This window comes from Gouania willdenowi, chromosome 13 (genome assembly GCF_900634775.1).
Source record: "Gouania willdenowi chromosome 13, fGouWil2.1, whole genome shotgun sequence".
In the NCBI taxonomy this organism is placed as follows: domain Eukaryota; kingdom Metazoa; phylum Chordata; class Actinopteri; order Blenniiformes; family Gobiesocidae; genus Gouania; species Gouania willdenowi.
This window is the reverse complement of record NC_041056.1, coordinates 38283689-38306731: the sequence shown is the minus strand read 5'-3', so window position 1 is coordinate 38306731 and position 23043 is coordinate 38283689. Positions and strand designations below refer to the sequence as shown.

At 39.0% G+C, this 23043-nt stretch overlaps 1 protein-coding gene across 1 annotated transcript in view; it reads left to right on the top strand.

The window, feature by feature from the left end:
• Positions 1-290: 290 nt before the first annotated feature.
• serpine2 (serpin peptidase inhibitor, clade E (nexin, plasminogen activator inhibitor type 1), member 2) overlaps positions 291-23043 on the top strand; it is a 39962-nt gene continuing 17209 nt past the window's right edge. Inside the window, exons 1-4 of the mRNA XM_028465561.1 lie at positions 291-545; positions 14682-14960; positions 17853-18080; positions 19537-19734. Coding sequence (XP_028321362.1) covers positions 14693-14960; positions 17853-18080; positions 19537-19734 — 694 coding nt within the window. The 5' untranslated portion in view covers positions 291-545; positions 14682-14692. The remainder of the gene's footprint in view (positions 546-14681; positions 14961-17852; positions 18081-19536; positions 19735-23043) is intronic.

The following is a 23043-nucleotide window of genomic DNA, read 5'->3' as shown; positions in this document are numbered from 1 at the left end:
TGTAGGGCGATTCAAAATAAGACCAGGAAAATGTTTGTTGAGACGATACTCAAACCAAAAATAATTTAAAGAATTACATTTTTAAATAGCACTTTAGTATTTTGTTCAATATTGTTTTTTCATTCTTATATTTTTTCTTATAGTATCGCTGTCGTGCTCAAAAGCATAAACGTTTCTCTGAAATTAACTCTTTAACAGTGGTATTAGGTCGTCGAGTTGTTAGTTTATGGTGCGAGCGTTGAGGGTTTTATTTTGTAGGGGAAGCGGAAGTAGGGTTCAGGTTAAATCCATCCGCGCTTCACACACAGACGCTCACACGTAGTGCGCAGATCTCAGCAGGAAGGAGGGCTTCGCTTTGTGCTGATAAATTCCGCTACAAACAGCTGCGCAGGCGGTAACAGGCTCCACTTTCTCTGGATTTAAAGCACTTTGTCGCTAACGGAGCAGGTTTAGCTGCACTTTGTGCTTCAGACACCGCGGAGTAACGCTGTGAGTCGGTGTGAAGTTTCACCTGCTGGAAGCGGAACGCTCTCAGCTGCTCGGAGGTGAGGTTCATAGGCTTTTATACACTTTAATTTATCCCTTTATTATAAGTAACTGTTAGGGATTAGAATGTGTGTGTAAATTATGCATGTCAGTGTTTACTGTACCTAGTGTGAAAATAAACTATAATGTTAAAAATACCGCACATTTTAATGCATTATTATTATTACTACGAAATACAAAATAACTACAACAATAATGAAAACGCTATTTAATTATGCTTAAACTCAGAATATGTTGGTTTTTGCACAAATAAACAAGTTAGTCTTCATTGCACTGCTGTTACTGCAGAAATGGGCCACATGTGGCCCTCATTCTAATTTATGCCCCCAACGTTAATGCACTAAATGACTCCAAAAATACACAAAAATGAAAACATAAATGCACAATTTCTGTAAAAAGCCACAAAACAACAGAGGTGGTGAAACTACTACTCTTCAGTACTGAAGTAAAAGTATAGATACTTGAATAAAAAATAACTGGTAAAAGTAAAAAAACTGGTATTTAAGTAGTTCCATTACGTGAGTAAAAGTAAAAAAGTACATGCTACTAAATTTACTTAAGTAAAAAAAGTAAAACAAATGTCCCTTCAATGATAAATCAGGGTTTTTAAACCAGCAAATTCCATATGTTTTAGTTTTTAAAGAACTTGTAGAAAACTGGCACATAGAAAAAAGTTAAATCTGTTACCTTTGAACACCTGGAGAATTTTAGCACTCATTAATAATTGTAAATAAAATATGTCAAGAAAAAAAGTGCAAATGCTCAATAAAACCCAGAGCAGCTTTTATTTAACATTTTTAATAACTTGTATAAAACAGGTGCATTGAACTAAATTACATCTGTTCCCATTCATCAATATACTGTACCTGTAGAACTTAGCGCTTATTTTATATAATATTTGTAAATAAAATGTTTCTGCTCCAGCTTTGTGATTGTTAGTTTGTCTTTTTACTTTGTGACATCATCTTCGAAGGTCTTAAAAGTAACAAGTTAATTTTTAAAATGTAAGGAGTAGAAAGTACATATATTTGTTTACAAAAAAGTATGGAGTAAAAGTAAAAAGTAGCCATAAAATAAATACTCAAGTAAAGTACAGATTCCAGAAAAAAACTACTTAAGTACATTAACAAAGTATTTGCACTTTGTTACTTGTCACTTAGGCAAGGCAACGACAAATATAATGGAAAAATGTAACAACAAAAATACCCAAACATGACTCAAAAAATACAAAAGGAAAACTTGAATTCACAAAACAACAAACTAAATCACACACAATTACAACAAAAGACACACAAAGCCTTTTTTCCTTTGTGTAAATGTTCAGATTGGTCATTATTCTGAATGCTGACATGAATGTTGATAACGTGGCCCTCGGATGAGACCAACACATTTTTGTGTCCCCTCTGTGGTGTATACAGTAAATGCTGATGTTTGTAATAAATGAGTTTGACACATTCATACTAACTTCCTGGGCCTTGTGTTCTTCTGGTAAGTTTCCACAAACCCAGTCTGTCCAAGTGAGGTGAAACACATTTATTTATTTTACACAGCTACAGAATAATACACTTCACAACATAAGAGATGGATAAACAGTTTATTTGAAGCCTTTACCTAATTAGTAGGGATGTAACGATTCACTCAACTCCCGATACGATTCGATTCACGATACTGGGTTCACGATACGATTCTCTCTCGATTTATTTTACAAAATGGGACTGTAGACAAATTTTTTTTTTGGGGAAAAAAACTAGAAAATACTGTACTATTTTCCTTGTCAAAAGAATTCCTTGATAAACTATTCAAAACAATGCAATTTAGCTAAAAATAAATCTTGAATGAAATAAATAAAGGAATAATACAAATGAAAATGAAGCCTATTAATTAAAATTCTGGTTCTATAATAAACCATGCAAAACTGCATAATAGTTTTTTTTTTTTTTTGCCTTAACAATTGCACTTAAAAAAAAAAAAAAAAACCGTGATTGCACTGATTTACGTCATATTTGTTTGGACCAGCAGAGGGCGCTGGTAACACAGTGGTCGGTTGGCATGCAGATATCTTGCAGAGAAGAAGAGAAGCTATGCTAGCAGACAGAGCTAATAGAAAAACGTGACTTTTACAGATATTCTTTCGGTGCTAAAGGGGTAATGAATCATTTATTAACATATTTAGGAGTAGAAGGCAGCCAGAAAGAAAGTATTAGCAGACTCCGCCCGCCGCCTTCACTTTTGGATAGCGCCCTCTGCTGGTTAAAAAAAGTACTGCGATTCAATTTTCAGAAAATCGATATCAACCGTGATACCTATGAATCGATTTTTAACTGCCTTACGATTAATCGTTGCATCCCTACTAATTAGTAATCAAAGAACAGAATTAATATATTTATCTATAAAAGCAAGGAACGTCTGTGTGTGGAATGAATATCTCCCCGACATGGTGTGAGTTCAACCTGAAACGTAGTCGACGGCTTCCAAATACCCCAAGTGTGTGTATCTGTTATTTTGGAGTAATTTGGTGTAGCAAAACGGTCACAATGTTAATTTTAAGATTACGGCTCCCTCGGTAAGAGCTCGGTATTGAGCGCGCAACTTCCGGTTCCGGGTTCATGACGTCACTGTGCCGCAGTTTGTTTGGGTTAAAAAAAAAAAAAAACAGGTCAATATTGAAAACCTTTTTGTACCGCTAAAAGTCATTTCAGTTAATTTTTCATGGTTATTTAATAATATTCCCGTTATTCCAAACTTCCTTGAAATCTCGGGTCACAGACTTCACTTCCTCCCTCGTCTCCATGACTGTGGGCGGTGGCTGTGCTGACGGTCATTATCCGATTATATCACAAACATTCTGCTTCTTCAGACAGAGGAATGTATCGTTTTTGTGAGCGGATGGGTCCACTATGATTATTGTTTTTTCTGCGCAACGCTGACTGTTTCTTCTTATATTCTTCTATGTGCTAAGAAAGATGCTAGCAGCTTCAATGTAAACAAACACACACACACGGCTGATACGCGTGCGTGCGTGCACTACATCGGGATGTACATGGTGAACGCAAACAGAGCCGTTGAGAGAAAGTTGCGACTTTGGTGTTGCAAAATGTTTATTTTTCGTGGTACTTTTGGGTCTCTCTCTTTTTTTTAAAAAATTTCTCAACAACCTGACGGATTATGTGCATGATGCACACGCACATGTGAGAGAGAGAATGCACGGAGGAGATGGAGACACACACACACAGTATTTATAATAAAATTATACTAAATGAATAAAATAAAACTAAACAATATTTATACAAAAAGTACACAAAATGACAACATAAATGCATAAAAATATACAAAAAGGCTCCAAAAACACACACAATTACTCCAAAAAACATACGTTACAGAAAAATACACCAAACAACAACAAAAATATGGAAATGACTACAAATACAAAAATACACAAAACTAAATACTTATACAAAAAATACACAAAATGACAACAATGCACAAAACTACACCAAAAAAGATACAAAAATACACAAAATGATTCCAGAATCACTACAATGGCAACAAAAAACAATAATTATACAAAAAAATGCACAAAAAGACAACAGAAAGATACAAAAATACACATAATGACTCCAAAAACATACATTACAGAAAAATACATCAAACAAAAAAATATATAAAAATGTATAAAAAAACAACAAACACATTTATCATGCATATGTCCCATAAAATTAAACCAGGGAAATCGCACACGCTATTTTACTTTGCACCCGCAAATAAACCCCTTTATAACACTACAGAGTATGTACACCTCTTTGTACATCCAACCTTGAAATATATTGTCATTTGGCCATAATTGACAACTGTACTTATGTGCCCACATGAATGCATACTTCCGACGGGCACTGTCCTAGTATGTATATATATGTGTGTATATGTGTGTGTATATATGTATATGTGTGTGTATATATGTATATGTGTGTGTATATATGTATGTGTGTGTATATATGTATATATGTATATGTGTGTGTATATATGTATATGTGTGTGTATATATGTATATGTGTGTGTATATATGTATATATGTATATGTGTGTATATATGTATATGTGTGTGTATATGTATATGTGTGTGTATATATATAAATAAATAAAACTAAAAATAACCAAAGATAAATGGTTAAAATGACTAAACACACAATACGATTAAAACATCAAAAGTACAAGTGATTTTAGAGCGTTTGTGAATACCTCAATGTGTGATGATTTGTCTGTGTTTGAACGCTTCATTTGAAAATAGCGAAACGCTTGTTTTTCTGAAGTTTGTCCTGCTTCGGTGTGGAATCGGGTATGCGCTGCGCGTGTACGCTCTATCACTCCGCTAGGCGCGTCCTTCCCCATGCCCTGTCCCAGGTCCGAGAAGCGTGCTCCACATGCGCTCCGCACTCCGCTCAGCGCGCCCTACCTCATCCATTTGGCACGCCTCCCATGCGCTCTGTTGCTATGCCTGGACGCCTCAGCGTGTAACTCCCTGTTTTATTTCTTCCTGGCTTCATCCCAGCCCACAGCTGAAGCAGAGAGGGGTGGGGCCTGTGGTTAACAGACCAGGCTGAGCCCAGAGCATGTCAACATGTTGGGTGCAACCAAAAACTTCTTATGACATCTTTTGTAGCAGTTTCAAAGTCTTACAGTTTTTTGCAAGGTGTGAATAATTGTTCCATATTTTAGTGTCCCTATATTTTAAAGCAAGTTGGCTTCTGCTTGATAAACATTGCTCTTTCTTCCAGTTCCTACACTCATGTGCCTTTGAGTGTGTTTTGTGGGGGACAGACATGGCACTATGACATGTTTGTAGGAATCTGACACTTTTCTACAGGAAATAACTTTAACTTATCCAGTAGTTTAACCTAAAGTAGCATTTTTGTCAGGTTTTTCTTTATCAGTTTTTGCTTGGTCGTTCTCACTTTAATTTAAATGCGGCTGCTTTTAGCCTCTGGTGTGAACCAGTGAACTGAATGCAGTGTTTGTCTAACACTTATAGCTTTGGGCAGTCGCAGGATGAGAGCATCAGAGATCAGACTGACTCCTACTCAAACGTATTTAGTAGCTGAATGTTTAAACTGGTATCATAGTAGCTAAACAGTCGGGCACTTAGTGGTACTGCTGTGCGAAATGGAGAAAATTTTATATCACAATATAGGTAGAGTTAAATCCTGATAACAATATATATCACAATATAGTATTTCTCTTAAAATTACATGAAATGAATGGAAAATTGCTACATATGCTATATGTATAAAAATGGTTTATATAAATACATTGTTAACATGACCATTTCCTATTTCTCAGTACCTTTAGGATTTCATGACCAATTTCTGCGATTGTTACGGTCAAAAACACCTGATTTTGCAGCTGCTTTTTCCAAAAATTGTTTCAAAAGTTGTGACTAAGGCTTCTTTTTTATTATAACATCCTGTGACCTGTACTTGCAGCAGGGATGCACCGAAATGAAAATTTGAGGCCGAAGCCGAATAAAATATAAATGCTTGGCCGAATATCAAATGCGGTTGTTAAGTTTTTCACTATTTTTTTAATAGTGCATAAATAGCCGAGAATACATTTTTAGACATGTATTGTTATGAATATTATGACTTTTTTTTAAATATTCCAGTAGCATTTGCTTTTCTAAAAAAGCACAACAAAGTTTTTCATTTTATATTAGTTCTTCAAATAAAACAAAACATGCATTCAAAAAAAAACTAAAGTGCATTAAAGGGGAGGTATGATGAAAAAATCACTTTCTAATGGTTTGGCTACAGTGATAAACATCCATTTAGCCTCATTCAGTGGGACAAAGTTGAAAAAGTTCTGTTTCCTTCCTCCATTGTGATTTCACATTTTCTAAAAAATCAGCCTTAAACGGGCGAGTTGGATTTTGCCCACGTTTGCAGGTGACGTCATCTAACACGCCTCCAAGAATGTGAGCTCCACCCTCTCCAACTATCTTACAGCTAAAACAAACACTGCGGTTTAATATAGAATATATATTATACTTTATTGTAAGAGTGTGCGATCTAACGTTAAGCTCGTTAAGGATTACAAAATGATGACTATCTCCCAAATCACGGAGAACGTAGAGCCGTCTGTAGTTCACATTTTAACCCTTGTGGTGCCATGTCTGCGTCACGTCTGTCGTCCATACACAGAACATCCAATGGTTTTTTTTCTCTGTCAAATCACACCATTTTCTAGTCAGCATGTCAGCATTACATACATTACAGATTATGAAGCCCTTAAACAGGGCAGAAGTACGCTCCGCTCCCCCTCCCCCCAGTGCACGGACACAGAGTTAGCTGTGCTGCTTCCTCCGTGTTAGCGATTGTCTGTCAGAGGCTCAGTGCAGGTGTCTGTCTGTTCAACTTTATCAGTTCTGAGTATTGAAGCACTGAAATATGTTTGAGAAAACACTGCATGTGTTTCACTTCTATAACTAACTCTGTAGCTACACTGTAGCAGAGATCTGCTGCTGTAGCTAACACGGCTGTTTCCATAAGAGACTAATAAAAGGGTCTTTGTGGCATTTTTCTCCACTTTGACCCATTATTGTTTTTCTTATAAAATTATTGAAAAAAAATACAAATAATAAATGGAGTTTATATCACCTATTGCCATTTTGAGGAAAAATATCGAGATATAAATATTGGTCCATATCACACAGGCCTAATGTAACCAAAGCAGTAATGTTTTATCTTGTAAAGGATATGATTGTCTAAACTGTGTGAAATGAGGCGTTCAAACACTGTTTAAAGTAGGATTTTATTAATATGAGTGTGTTACCTCAATAACAAATATAAATCACTAGACTGATATGCTGCCTTGTTATGTAGCAAGTGTTGCTAATGCTAATCCACTTTAGCTAAACAAAGTAAAAAGACACTAAAATAACTTTTGGTTTTGATTTGGTTTGTTTTATTGGTAAATAACTTTAAAATAGTCTAAATGATTTGAATGAAAAAAATTGTGATAAAATCGTGATCGTGATTTCACAAAGAAAAATTTGTGATATGATATTTTTCCCATATCGCCCACCCCTACTTTATTCCTACTTTATTGCCATATATGTAAATGGAAACTACACTACTGGACGCCCAAACTGCGCTTCTTTTTCTGCTGTTGATCGTGTTTGGAGTCACTGCTTGGCGCCACTGACCCATTGTTTACATACATCATCTATTAGCACTCCGTGCTAATGCTACACCAGTTTATGCAGCGAGACCCGGTGTAGTGTAAAGAGGAAACGATAGGGATGTTTACGGATTTGTGGCTCACAGCGCTAACAACAGACTCGGTTGTGGAATTGGACAGTTTCCAACTTTTACACCGTGACGGACGATGGAGAGCGGTAAGCGGAAAGGAGAGAGTCTGGTTGTGTTTGTGTGCGGAATGGAGGAGGAGCTGCTGCTACTACTGCAGCAACGTGCACACACTTCCGACTCAAAATCACTGAACATTGTTTGGTTGCGTCATTGCGTCACACACTCACTAAACCAAAGGCCGAATGTTGCTTTTTTTAGCAATCATCAGCCGAATATATTTGGTGCATCCCTAACTTGCGGAACAGGTGTTTAGATGGCGCTTTTGCGACACATTTCAATATCGAAATGTCTGAAATACCACCTCATGGAAGCTTAAAAACTTTTTAGTGATATTTGAGTGTTTTTTCGAAATTCAGGTGTTTTCATTACCAGTTTTTATTGCACTATTTAGATTTTGCACATTTCCAAGCAGAATAAAAACGCAGCTGATAGTGTAAATTTCTAACACTAATAAAAAAAATATCCCAAATTATAAGGTACTTCTCCTTTAAGACTCTTCTCAAGGAAGGAATATTTGCAACTTTTGTGATCTTTGTTTACCAGCCTTCTTGGACGGCACTTAGCTTGGACGGCTTGAGCTGTGGCACAGAGATCACTGTAATTTACTAAATAGTGTCAAAATAATACCATGGTGTTTTGCTGCTGGATGTATTCACAGGCTTGTCCTTTTATCGTTTCTTAGCTGACAGAAAGCGACGTAAACAATGGATTGCTTAGTGTTCTTATTTTGTGTGTGTCTGCACAGCCGGTGACGGGAGAGAGAGGGCTGATCACTTCTTTTCCGTTCGTACATTTACAGCACTTACCATAAACAGCGCCGATATTAGATCGTTAAGGATTGTCACTTCAGTCGCGTTCGGTGTGGAGGCACCTTTATCCTGGTAATTTCTCTGCATGAGATATACATGGTGTGACCATGTAAACAAGTTGAAATGCGTGTGTCTCACGCCCAATGCGTGAGACTTGAGTGTTCAGTGTGCTAAAATGAGCAGGAGTATTTCAAACGGCAAAGTTAAGTACTACCAGTGATTAAAGTAAGGGTTCTCACCAGGAATTTTTCACAGCGTAGGGGGATTTTGTGGCGTGTGAGCGAGCTGAAGGCTGAATTTAGTGAAGTAAAGCTAAAGTTGGGTTTAGTTTTGTTGTTTTTTTTTTTAAATCTCCGTTCCAGCCTTACTTTAAAGCGAAACGTTATTTGTTGGATTGGTGAAGGTGATGATGAATGTAGTTAAAGAGTTACTCATGCTTGGTATATACAGTATATATATTAAGGATGTCCCGATACAACTTTTTCACTTCCGATACGGTACCGATATTGCAGCCTTGCGTATTGCGGATACCGATATCGATCCGATGCGATATCAGCCCGAATCATACATTTATTTAGAGTTGTCACGATACCAAAATGAGTAACCACGATACTATACCAGACAAAGTATCACGGTTCCGGGTATTATCGCGATACTGAAGCCTTTTTTTTAATTATTATTTTTATGAACTGCAATGTGTTTATACAAGTTAAAAATACTTATTAATTACTAATAGTGTTGTTTGGTGCATGATAGAGTACATGAACAAAAGCATATAAGCAATAAAAAAACTAATAAATGAAGTTAGAATTTATATGGTTGAAATTAAAAAATAATCATTCACTTTCCATCCATCCATCTTCTTCCACTTTATCCGGGTCACGGAGGCAGCAGTCTCAGCAGAGATGCCCAGACCTCCCGATCCACGCACACCTCCTCCAGCCGTTCTGGGGGATCCTCAGAGACATAGTCCCTCCAGCGTGTCCTGGGCCTTCCACGAGGCCTCGTCCTGACAGGACATGCCTAAAACACCAACCAAGGGAGGCGACCAGGAGGCATCCGAAACAGATGCCCGAGCTACCTCAGCTGGCTCCTTTCCCCCCGACTCAGCTCCCTCTTCACCACAACAGTCCGATACAGCGACCGCATCACTGCTGACGCCGCACCGATCCGTCTATTGATCTCAGGCTCCATCCGACCCTCACTCGTGAACAAGACCCCGAGATACTTGAACTCCTCCACTTGAGGCAAGGACTCTCCAACGACCCAGAGAGGGGAAGCTACCTTTTTCCGGTGGAGAACCATGGCCTCAGATTTGGAGGTGCTGATCCTCATCCCTGAGGATCAGCACCTCCAACAGAACATCTGCAAACAGCAGAGATGAAATCCTGAGGTTCCCAAATCGGACTCCCGCCGGTCCGCAGACAGAACAGAACCAGTGACAAAGTGCAGCCCTGGCGGAGACCAACATGCCCTGGGAACAGGTCTTACTGACTGCTGGCAATGCGAACTAGGCTCCTGCTGCGGTCATACAGGGAACGGACAGCCCTTAGCAAAGGGCCACGGACCCCATACTCCCGGAGCACCCATCACAGGGCATCACGAGGGACACGGTCGAACGCCATCTCCAGATCCACAAAGCACATGTGGACTGGTTGGGCAAACTCCCACGAACCCTCGAGCACCCGATGAAGGGTATAGAGCTGGTCCAGTGTGCCGCAACCGGGATGAAAACCGCAATGTTCCTCCTGAATCCGAGGTTCGACTATCGGTCGGATCCTCCTCTCCAGCACCCTGGCGTAGACCTTGCCGGAGAGGCTGAGGAGTGTGATCCCTCTGTAGTCCCTTCTTAAAGAGAGGGACCACCATCCCGGTCTGCCAATCCAGAGGCACTGTCCCCAACTGCCACGCGATGTTGCACGCCAATTTATGTTTAACTAATATAAATAATCAACTTCGGATAACAAATCCACTGTCTTTAAAATTTTTTTAAAAATAAGCAATTTGACAATAATGCTTCTTCTCCAACATAATAAACCATAGAGAATGAAATATAATAAACAGGAACTGATTCCCTGAGAAAACTATATATATGCATTTTCTGGGTGTCGTCACTGGTGTTTTGAGATTGGATGTGATCCCTCCTTTGTATGTATATAATTTGTAGATATTGTTTGACCATTGTAAATATACATTTAAAAAAAAAAAAAAAAGAAAAGATCGCTCTGAGTTCGTGCGGGAAAAAAAAGTGTTCCCTCCTTTGGCTCCTATAGCTGGTGACAGGGCCTGCACAGTGGATCTCCTATTGCTCTACCGTCTCTGCCTCATTTAAAGCCAAAATGGTTCCAAATGGGACTTTTGGAGTTTGTTTTTTTTAGCAAAATTAGTGATGCCACTGATGACGATGCCACCGCAGCAGACTTGCCGCTCGCGCCGTGCACACGTCCAGGCGAGACGGAACTTTAGCTTGTTGTTTCTGTTGAAGCGTAGCTGTCTTCAGAAACACACAAACATCTACCGCATCTACCTATAAAAGCAAGGGAGGTCTGTGTGTGTGCGTGCGTGTGTGTGTGTGGAGCAAATATCTCCCTGACGTGGTGCAAGTTCGACCTGAAACTCGGTCAACGGGTTCCAAATACCCCGAGTGTGTGTATCTGTTATTTTGGAGTAATTTGGTCATTTTAAAATGTTTATTTTAATTTTATTTCACTTCTGGATGGCCCTGAAATGAAACCTATTCAGCTTTTGACCTCAGGGTGTGAGGGGGCGCTAGCGCACCATCTATATCTATTTCACAGCACAGCTCACTTCCGGTGCGTGCATGAGCTCCCGTGGACTTCTCTTTTCTCTTTTGAGGAAAAATACTTTTTTACTGTTCTTTATTTGGTGATGACATTTCCAAATCTTTATTTTCATGTTAGTTTGACCGTTTGCTATTTAGACCGGAGAGACCTCACCAGGAAGTTATTGACGGCAATGGCTGCTGTGTTGAAAGCTGCACATTTCTCAGCAGCGCGAGTGTGTGAGAGAGAACCAACGGAGGAGATTTGTGTCCAAGGTAGAGAGTCTCTCACACACACACACACACCGATCAGGTGCTACGTGTGTGTAACGGACCACCATTTAGTCCGGTTACAGTCTGTCACGACACCCGTCCATTGGGTGGTAGTGACTGTAGTGTTGAGACAGATCAGTAAACGGTGCTACATAGTGAATCCCGCCTGATGATTACTGCAGCTTCACTCACGACACACCTGCCACTACACCTAACTACTGAAAATAGATAAGTTTGGTGAAAGTTAGACAGGCACACACAAAAACGACAACAAAAAATATGAAAATGACTCAAAATACACAAAACTAAATAATTATACAAAAATTACACAAAAGACAACACAGAAAAGTACACCAAACGACAACAAAAACGTGAAAATGACTCAAAATACACAAAACTAAATAATTATACAAAAATTACACAAAAGACAACACAGAAAAATACACCAAACGACAACAAAAACGTGAAAATGACTCAAAATACACTAAATACTTATAATCCCACATGAATGCATACTTCCGACGGGCACTGTACATTACAGAAAAAAAACACCAAATGAAAAAAATATAAAAATGAGTTTAAAAAAAACCCCACATTTATCATGCGCATGTCTCATAGAATTAAACCAGGGAAATTGCACACGCTATTTTACTTTGCACCTGCAAATATACCCCTTTATAATGCTACAGAGTATGTTATTATTATTATGCCCATAATTGACAACTCTTCTTAAGCTCCCACTATATGAATACATACTTCCGACGGGCACTGTACTCGACTTCAAAAAAACATACATTTACAGAAAAATACACAAAATTACTCCTGATTCACACTACAATAGCAACAAAAACAATAATTATACAAAAATACACATGACTCCAAAAAAACATACATTACAAAAAATTAAAATAAAAAACAGCAAACATTTATGCACAAAAAGACAACAGAATTATACAAAAATACACGTGACTCCAAAAAACATACATTACAAAAAAAATTAAAATAAATAAACGGCAAACATTTATGCACAAAAAGACAACAGAAAGATACACATGACTCCAAAAAACATACGTTACAGGAAAAATACACCATACAAAAAAATATAAAAGTGATAAAATTAAACCAGGAAAATTACACCCACATTTTGCACCCGCAAATATACCCCTTATGCTCCCACATGGATACATACTTCCGACGGGCACTGTACTAGTGTAAAAATGGACTTGATTTATATAGCGCTTTATCCCCACACTGAAGCAGTCTCAAAGCACTTTACATATCAGCTCATTCACCCAATCACTCTCACATTCACGCACCAGTGGGACAGGACTGCCATGCAAGGTGCTAGTCGACCACTGGGAGCAACTTAGGGTTCAGTGTCTTGCCCAAGGACGCTTTGACACATAGTCAGGTACTGGGATCGAACCCCCAACCTCTCGATCAGAAGACGACCCACTACCACCAGAGCCACGGTCGCCGATAGTGTGATATGATCCATTGAGTTATAAACAATGAGCAGCTTCATGTGCGCTCCACACTACGTCTGTTTATATTGGACGGTAATTACAGTTACCAAGCGGAGGAAGTACACAGGCAGCAGGGGTCCTCTGGTAAAGACAGTGGCATCTGAGCAGATTGTCTGTATTGAATAGATGGTGCGGTTGGTGTATGTGTTTCTCGGTTATTCAGATTAAAAAGAGTTAAAACAACCCGTGCACGCCTGGAAGTCCCTTTTGTGTCCATGTGTGCAACAATTATTATGACTGTACCGATTAAATTGGTTCGTAGGTGAGCAAAATTCAATGTCAGGGGCCCCTATGCTCAACAGCGCTGGCGAGAACCCTGAAAGTGTAACTATGTTGCTTGAATTGGTCAATTAAACATTTGGTGGTAGATATAGTATAACTCAAAAGTATAAACCCTGTTAAATGTGGCTTCATTTACAGATCATTATCACAGTCACACAACTTGAACTGTGGTCTGCTGACATGCTGATGCCGTCCAAGATGGAAGCACAAACAAGCCCCACGTGGTATCAGTGACGTCCGTGCAAAACCTCTATACTGTTGTCACGTGTTCTGATTTGTTAATTTGTCCGTGGAAATGCCACCAGGAGGCGCAAAAACAACAATAATGGCCACTGCTATCATTTTAAACTGTACCTGTAGTGAATTATAGTTGCAAGCTCCATCAAAGATCATATAATGATGTAGAGGTTTGGTTACAATCTAGAGCAGCAGGAGATAAATTAACACTTCCATTTTGAGACACGTTTGCAGCTATTTTGCTTGGAAGAGTGATATTGGCTGTAGTGACACAGTTCGTAACGATGTTACGAACTGTAACATCGTTGTTATATACCATACGATGGTTCGTAACGTAACAGTTCGATGATTGCGGGAGACCCAATCTGTCAGAAAAAAGAGGCGTTTCACCTCCACATACCACAGTATTATTTTCTACATCTATGTGGAGCGAAACTAAACACTTAACGCTCATGTCCGAGCACGACCCGGCCGGTGTTAATTGATTTAGAATTAGGCTGGATCTGACCAGTGGGTGTGGCTTCAGTAGCTGATGGTGATTTACACAATGCCTAACTACTTTAGTCACATGGACTGGGACCAGCTTGTTCCAATAACAGTGCTGTAAAATAGTATTTCAGGGAGACGCAAACATGCTGCTGCAAAGTAGCAGCGTTGCTGTGAGTAGATTAGCTTGGTTAGCTTCATCATATTTTAGCAACACAGTGGGACCAAGGTCACACATATTAAAGTAGCCATGTAAACGACAGATACATTTTTATGTCGCACCACGATATATATGTCACATTACTTACCGGTACCTAATTTGCACCACTATCCACTTGTTCATTGCCAATCAACTGTTAATCTTCCATTTGTTTCTGCAGGTTCAGCAGGAATGAAAATGAATCGGATCTCCTTTGTGTGCCTGTGTGTGCTGGTTACCGTGTCTGGTGTTGGGAGTGTAAGGCCTCAGGCCCCCTCCTATGGAGAGCGGGGCTCTGATCTTGGCATACACGTATTTCGTCAAGTAGTCCATGCCAAACCTCTGGAAAACGTGGTGCTGTCACCTCACGGAGTGGCTTCTATCCTGGGCATGCTGCTACCTGGCGCTGATGGGGATACACGCAAACAGCTGCTCCAAGCTCTGCGCTACAAGAAAAATGGTAGGAACAGCTCTGCTAATGCTATCGTTAGCATGTAGAGGGTGTGCACAATTATACTGGTACAAAATGTAGCAATACATTATGAAATGAAGATTGACTTACTGCCTACCCTTCATACATAGAGTATATTTATTTATTTTCAAGATGTATATAGTAGGAAACAAATTCCAGTATCTATAATGATGATTTTTTTTTTTCCAAACACATTACGAAATAATAACTTGACTCTTACGTCCAAAGTTGCTACGCTTTATTTTTTGATTAAGGGATCATCCACTGTTTTTACATATGTGGCCGAAAACCTTTGAAATTTACCCTTTAGTAGATCTATGCCTAACAAAAAACATTATTTTGCATTATGTCATTGTAGTAGACAATGAAGCACAGAAGAAGAGCTCTCCTAAGGGACCTTTAATCTGCATTTTTACCAAGGATTAGCAGTGGGCTGCCAACTGCAGGTGCCTGGGAAGCAATTTGGTTGGGGTTAAGGGACTTGCTCAACATCCCACAGTGTTGGTCCGGGTGAGACTCGAACCGGCAACCCTCCGATTACAAGCCACTAGACTAGACTATATACAGGTGCTGGCCATAAAATATCATGAAAAAGTTGATTTATTTCATTAATTCTATTCAAAAAGTGAAACTTGTATAATACATTCATTTCACACAGACTGACATATTGCAAGTGTTTATTTATTTTAATGTTGACGATTATAACTGATAACTACTGAAAACCCCAAATTGAGTATCTCAGAAAATTAGAATATTGTGGAGAGGTTAAATATTAAAGACAGCTAATTAACTCAAAACACCTGCAAAGGCCTTTAAATGTTCTCAGTCTAGTTTTGTAGGCTACACAATCATGGGGAAGACTGCTGACCTGACAGTTGTCCAAAAGACGACCATTGACACCTTGCACAAGGAGGGCAAGACACAAAAGGTCATGGCTAAAGACGCTGGCTGTTCACAGAGCTCTGTGGTAGAAAAGTGTACAAGCAATAGGGATAACCACGCCCTGGAGAGGATTATGAAACAAAACACATTAAAAAAGCTGGAGTCAGTGAATCACCACGCACAGACGTATGCAAGACATGAGTTTCAGCTGTCGCATTCCTTGTGTCAAGCCACTTTTGAACAAGAGACAATGTCAGAAGCGTCTTGCTTTTTCTACAGACAAAAAGGACTGGACTGCTGCTGAGTGGTCCAAAGTGATGCTCTCTGATGAAAGTACATTTTTCATATCCTTTGGAAATCAAGGTCCTAGAGTCTGGAAGAAGAGAGGAGAGGCACAGAATCCATGTTGCTTGAGATTGAGTGTAAAGTTTCCGCAGTCAGTGATGGTTTGGGGTGCCATGTCATGTGCTGGTGTTGGTCCACTGTGTTTCCTTAGTTCAAAGGTCAACGCAGCGTCTACCAGGAAGTTTTAGAGCACTTCATGCTTCTTGCTGCTGACCAACTTTATGGAGATGCAGATTTCATTTTCCAACAGGACTTGGCACCTGCACACAGTGCCAAAGCTACCAGTACCTGGTTTAAGGACCATGGTATCCCGGTTCTTGATTGGCCAGCAAACTCGCCTGACCTTAACCCCATAGAAAACCTATGAGGTATTGTGAAGAGGAAGATGCGAGATGCCAGACCCAACAATGCAGAAGAGCTGAAGGCCACTATCAGAGAAACCTGGGCTCTCATAACACCTGAGCAATGCCACAGACTGATCCACTCCATGCCACGCTGCATTGCTGCAGTAATTCAGGCAAAAGGAGCCCTAACTAAGTATTGAGTGCTGTACATGCTCATACTTTTCAGTTGGCCAACATTTCTAGAAATTTTTTTTGTATTGGTCTTAAGTAATGTTTCTGAGATACTGAATTTGGGATTTTCATTAGTTGTCAGTTATAATCATCAAAATTAAAAAATATACAGTATATCAGTCTGTGTGTAATGAATGAATATAATATACACGTTTCACTTTTTTAATGGAAATACTGAAATAAATCAACTTTTCATGATATTCTAATTTTATGTTTGCAGTAAAGGACAGGGAAAAAGAAAATAGACATACTTCAATAAAAAAAACAAAAAAGAGGCATAAGTTGCCTATCCAACAAGGCTTAAAACTGGTTCCCGTCTTCTTTCAAAGATGTGGGTCTTGAGCTGTAGTTGTGCGGTTGTTCCATTGAGTGTACCTGTCTGATTTAGTTTTTTTTGTTTTTTTTTGTATCCATTGTGAGACCAGCAGGTTGTTATTTTTTTGCAGTCATTAGAAGGAGATGCAGCAAAAACTTGTGATCATGGGTAGGGATGGGAATTGATCTATACGCCTACTCATGTATATGCATGAAGTTCAAAAAACAGCTTGTTTTTAGGAGCGCTCTGGAAGTGACTTAAGAGAGCTAAAACTCCAGAAAACAGGTGAGTTTGGGAAAATAAACCTCAAATACTATGTTGTTGGGGTTCTTTGAATGATTGGAGATGGGTGAAAAATAGCACAATACTGGACCTTTAATAAGCCAGAACACAAAGGCATCCATCCTTTTCCTCACAGTTTTTGCTCATTCCATTTCACCATTCACAAAAAACTCACCCCCTTCCTTCGAGCAAAAAAACTGTCATTGTTTCAACAGCCTTGTTGATTTTTTTTCTCTATGCCATACATGATGTGTTTCTGTAGTGGGAAAGATTTCTTTCATCTAAGTTCTGCTGTTGTGGAAGTAGAAACTGTGTAAAACACTGTTTAAAGAGGCTGGACTTGTCTCCTCCTAGCTGAAAGTGAGTTTCAGAACTGTTTCAAGACGGGTTAAGGATTTTATTAAGGATTTTACATCATTGTCTCCAATCAGGGCAGTGAAAAAAGCATGACCTAAATTTATCCTCGTTGTGTCTACACAGGCCCTTACAAGATGTTAAAGAAGCTGCACAAGTCCTTGACGGCCAGGTCCAATCAGGACGTGGTTCAGATTGCCAATGCCCTCTTCACTCAGAAGGGCTTCCCCATTGAGAAGAGCTTTGTGGAAACCAACAAGGCCAACTTTCAGTGTGAGAGCAGAAGCCTGGACTTCAGCCACTCTCAAGCAGCAGCAGATGAAATCAACACCTGGGTGAACAATAAGACCAAAGGTAGGAGATGATCAGTGATTCTGTGATAGAAATACTGTAAGTGTTCTGTGACTGTCCTGGTCAACTGCATTGACAATCGCATACAAACATTTTTAAGATTTTCTGTGATGCTTAAAGAGTAACTAAACCCCTGCTTTCTGCTGACCTGCCACTAGAGGGGAAATTAAAAAATGCCTTGATTATGGGCGTTACTCCTGACGCAGTAAGACATGCCCAGTCAGTGCTCTTAGTGACCCGTCTGCTCAACAACTTAAAGACACAGACACACACAAAAGTGAGAAGTACATGCAGAGACAGACAGGGATACACACAATGTGTCTGTACATACACACATAGCTTGATGAATCCTCTGAGTAGACCAGAATTTGCTCTTTATAAAAGCACAGTTTAAAAACCTCACAGTATTAATGCATGGAGCATGGAGTTCCGCATTACGGCTGTCAATCAACGCTCACTGAAGGCTGTCATTGGAGGAAACCCAACTCCCTCCTCTCAGCTTTTATAGGAGAGGCGGAACCAGCAGTGACAGTTGGTGATGCGCGATGGTCCAATCCATCTCAGCCAGTAGCAAAATTCAATTGTAATAGCCAGCGCTCAACCCTTAGAGGTCAGTATATCTGACATTTTCCAACTAAATACGCAAAATTAAAAAAACTTTTACTAAAATGTTAAAAGTTGGACTATGATACATCAACAGCACTACTTAATACCCAAATACATATGTATTCAGCAGAAAAAACCTTTATTTGTATCATTTTTTATCAATATGGTTATTTGCACGCAACCATCTTGCTTTAAACTTGTATTTACTTTTTTTTATTATTATTATTTATTCAGTTTATTTTCGACATGGTTGCATTCACAGAAGTTTTGATTTTCCCTTTTTTTTTTTTTTTGTTTTGTCCATGCCGAAAAAGGAGACGAGAGAAGCAGTTTGCTTATCCTTTAGTCACGTCCCCTATTATGTATATCATTAATGTTTTTCTGCATCTGTTTGCGTTCTTCCTATTTTTTTTTTTTCCACTGTCAGTCTCACCTTGCCTCTGGATACACATACATTTAGTCGTGCTGAAAGACTGTAAAGAATAAAGCTTTAAAATGTAAAAGGACTAAATCTAACTAAATAATGAAATTTCTTCTAATTGTTCTAAAAAACATATAAAACAAAACAATATTTAACAGAATGAAGTTAAATTGTACCAGTTGTTCTAATCATATTTAATGTACTTTTATCCCTCCCACGACTTGTATCAAGTATGCAAAATGTGAAAGATAGACAAAATATTTTTGTTTGATTTGTATTCATCAAGACACTTTGATAAGAATGACTGCATATTGTTAATTGCACTTTTTATTGGAAAGAAGAACTGTGAAATCTTTTTTTTGTATTTACTATGAAGTGCTCATATCTAACACTGCTGATTGACTTGTGGTCCTATGTTGAATCTTTATCCAGGTCACATCCACACCTTGGTGAAAGCAGACATGCTGGATCCAGCTCTGACCCGCCTGGTTGCTTTAAATGCGATCTACTTCAAAGGTTTGTGGAAGTCTCGCTTCCAGCCTGAGAACACAAAGATGAGGGCGTTTCACGGGGGCGATGGAAAAGTTTATATGGTCCCAATGATGTCGCAGCTGTCACTCTTCAACATGGGTAAGTGCTCACATGTTGGAACTAAAACAATTCCTCTGGGACAGGTGTACAATGTGTTTTTTATCATATATAAACAGTGTAGGCCTCATGGATCAATAAATTAAAGCTTGAAAAAAAAGATGTAAAAGGTTGAAATTGCGCTTGAAAATTTGTTTCACCTCCACCGTAAACACTGTCTTATTGACATTGTCGGAAAAGTTTGGTGCTTTGCATTGTGGAGTCTGGATAGAATTTAATTTTATTTTTTATTTTTTCTCTTGTCTGCACATGCTGTCAAAGGTCAACACTACAAGAAGTGCAGTCATTATGAGACAGCAATGCATGTTTTGTTATTGCAATAAAATACATTGATTTATTTTATTGCTTAATTGTGACCATCACCATCCCTCCCTAAGGAAGGGTAAGAAATCTTTTATTATAGGGAGGATATAAAAAGGGAGAGCAGTGTTACACCTAAGTGAAGAGGGAGGGGGAGGGGAAAGGGAGCAGGGAGGAGAGAGTCAAGGTAGGAAATAGAAAGGGTGGGGAAGAATAGCTTGTTTTACAGTGAGGGTGAGATGTGAAGTTGTAGAATATATTGTGCTTATTATGTTGTGTAATCACGCCAGTATAGTGACAAGTGTGAAGCTTAGCTATAATGGTGGTAGCTGTGGACAGGGGGAATGAGTGAGTGGTAATACCTAAAGCAGGGATTTGGGATTGTGGAGTCCTGTGGACAGATGCATAGAAATGTTTTAACTTCATTATTACCATAATTTTTTGTGTCTGCCCCCAAAAACGCTGCCATAGTGACTTCCCAAAACATTTCTACAGATGTGTATTTATGTATTAGGTAGTTCTGTTTATTATTCCTAGTCCCACTTTTCACATTTTAGTAAAAGTATTTTAATTTTGCGTATTTAGTTGTAAAATGTAGTGTTGTAGTGGTCAAGACCGATCTTGGTCTCGAGACCAAATTTTAAAGGTCTTGGTCTTGTCTTGGACTCTGAAGCATTTTGACTCGGTCTTGTCTTGGACTCGGGCTGCCCGGACTCGGGATTTTCCGTCAAGACCGTTCGAGACCAGCACTAATTCCCGCTATTTTTAAACTTTTTTATAATGTGATAATAACACGGAGAAGAACGGGATACAACAATCCTTTATTCATTCTTTAATCCACCCCGTATAATGACCAGAACCTTCCTTAATGTGACTGAGTGACGTGTGTGACACACTCATATGTGTGTGTGGCTACGGTGTCAGTTTGGACCGCAAGGGAGAAATGAACTAATCAATGGTAAAAATCCCAGTAAAACTCCAGAAAACAATCACCATGAATAAATATTATCTCCCTGGTAAAGACAGTAGCTCTAACAACAGGTAAAATGATAAACTGATGATATTACAGCCTGTGAAGGCTGGATAGGGGACGCACTGACTCTGCTTCTGGGTCCTAGTGCCAGCCGAGCGGTGAAGCCTGTTCCGTTTACCGTGTGTACTGAGGTCCGTGTGTGTTTAATAAGTCTGTGTGTGTCCGTGTGAAAGTCTGCATGTTTATGCATCTGTCCATCCACTCTTTTCATTATATCCATGTCTTTTAAGGCTTTATTACATAATGTCGGCTGTAGTCCGGGCCGCCGCCATCTTGGTTTATGTCGTCACCAGCGCGTCATCGCCGCAGAGTTGCAGTAGCACAGAATGAGTCGAATAACTGTAAAGAGGACTTATTAGTCTATTTTCTTTTTAAAGTGGTGTTTTTTTTTGTGGCTTCAGACTCTAATTACATTTATGTATATAATATGTTCCCCACAATATAAACAGGTTCACAATATAATTATTTTTTAAAGTTTCTGTTTCCACTGTATCTAGAATAATAATGATAATTCTCAACAATAACTATTGATTGATTTGTCACATGACTTTTCCAGGGTTTGAGTTTGTTTTATTTAGTTTCACATCTACCTGTAGCTCTATGTTTTTTACACTGCTGACAACTTGTTTGTAGTTTGATTTCAGAAAGTTTCACTTTTACAGTTACAGCTGGAAACCTTTGTTAATTGAATATCCTAGTTATATTACAGCAACCAAATTAAACTATATCAACTAAGTGAATGAATAAAAATGGCCTGTGTAAAGGCTTTTTCAACCTAAAAAATGATCTTGTGAAATCTCTGACCTGTTGACCTGCACAACTCAAGAATCAGAATCAAGAATCATTATTTCTTGGCAGAAATGCTTTTAAACACTTGCTGTACATTCAGATGACATAAAAATCTTGTTTTCAAATATGTAGAATAATTGTGAATTTATCAGTGGCAGTAGTAGTTTTAATACCGTATTTTAGTTAATTTTTTGCAGGCACCTTTTTTGTCCGTCAAATGTATTTAAAATAAACTAAAATTAAAGAGAGAATCTTATTTAACTGTTGAACCTTGCCATAATTTTATTTATTTATAGATTTTTTTAAATTGAAAAAAAAAATAGTTTATGGCCTTGGTCTCGGCTTGTCTCGGTCTTGGTCTTGACTTGGTCTCGGTGCATTCTGGTCTCGGGCAAGTCTTGGTCTCGGACAGTGTGGTCTTGAACACAACACTGGTAAAATGCCAATTCGTGGCCTCTAAGGGTTGAACGCCGGCTATTACATGTGAATTTTACTATTGGCTGAGACGGATTCTTTGGATTGCTGTGCATCATCAACTTTCACTGTTGGCCACGCCCCTCCTATAAAAGCTGAGAGGAGTTAGGAGGGTTTCCTCAACCTTAATGAAGAAGTCCACTGTGTTCCGTGTGAAACAGTCACTGCAGTGGTGATATTTTTGACTCTGTGCTTCTATAAAGAGCGGATTCTATGCTTTGTGTATTGCTGTTTGTCTCTGTGTGTGCGTGGACATGTGTGTATGTCTTATCGCTATGTGCGTGAGGTGGTGGGAGAGCAGGGCTGTTTACCCCTGAGTGGTGTCTGTAAGGCTGTGTGTGAGCTTCACGTCATGATTGTGTGTGCCTGTGGTTGAACTGACACATTTCAGCTTATGGACTCGCTATATGTGTGTATACAGACACATCATTGTGTGTATTACCGTCTGTCTCTGCGCATAGCGCTGTGTGCTGCCTTAGTGGGTGTGTCTTACTGCTTCAGGAGTAACGCCCATGATCAAGGCATTTTTTAAATTTCCCTCCTAGTGGCAGGTCAGCAGAAAGCAGGGGTTTAGTTACTTTTTAATTGTGGCCACTAATTAATATTATCATCACAAATAATATTTAATTGTGAAGCAAAACACTTCTACACACGCTGTCTCCAACTTTTGTCAAATTGTTTTTCATTGACAAAGT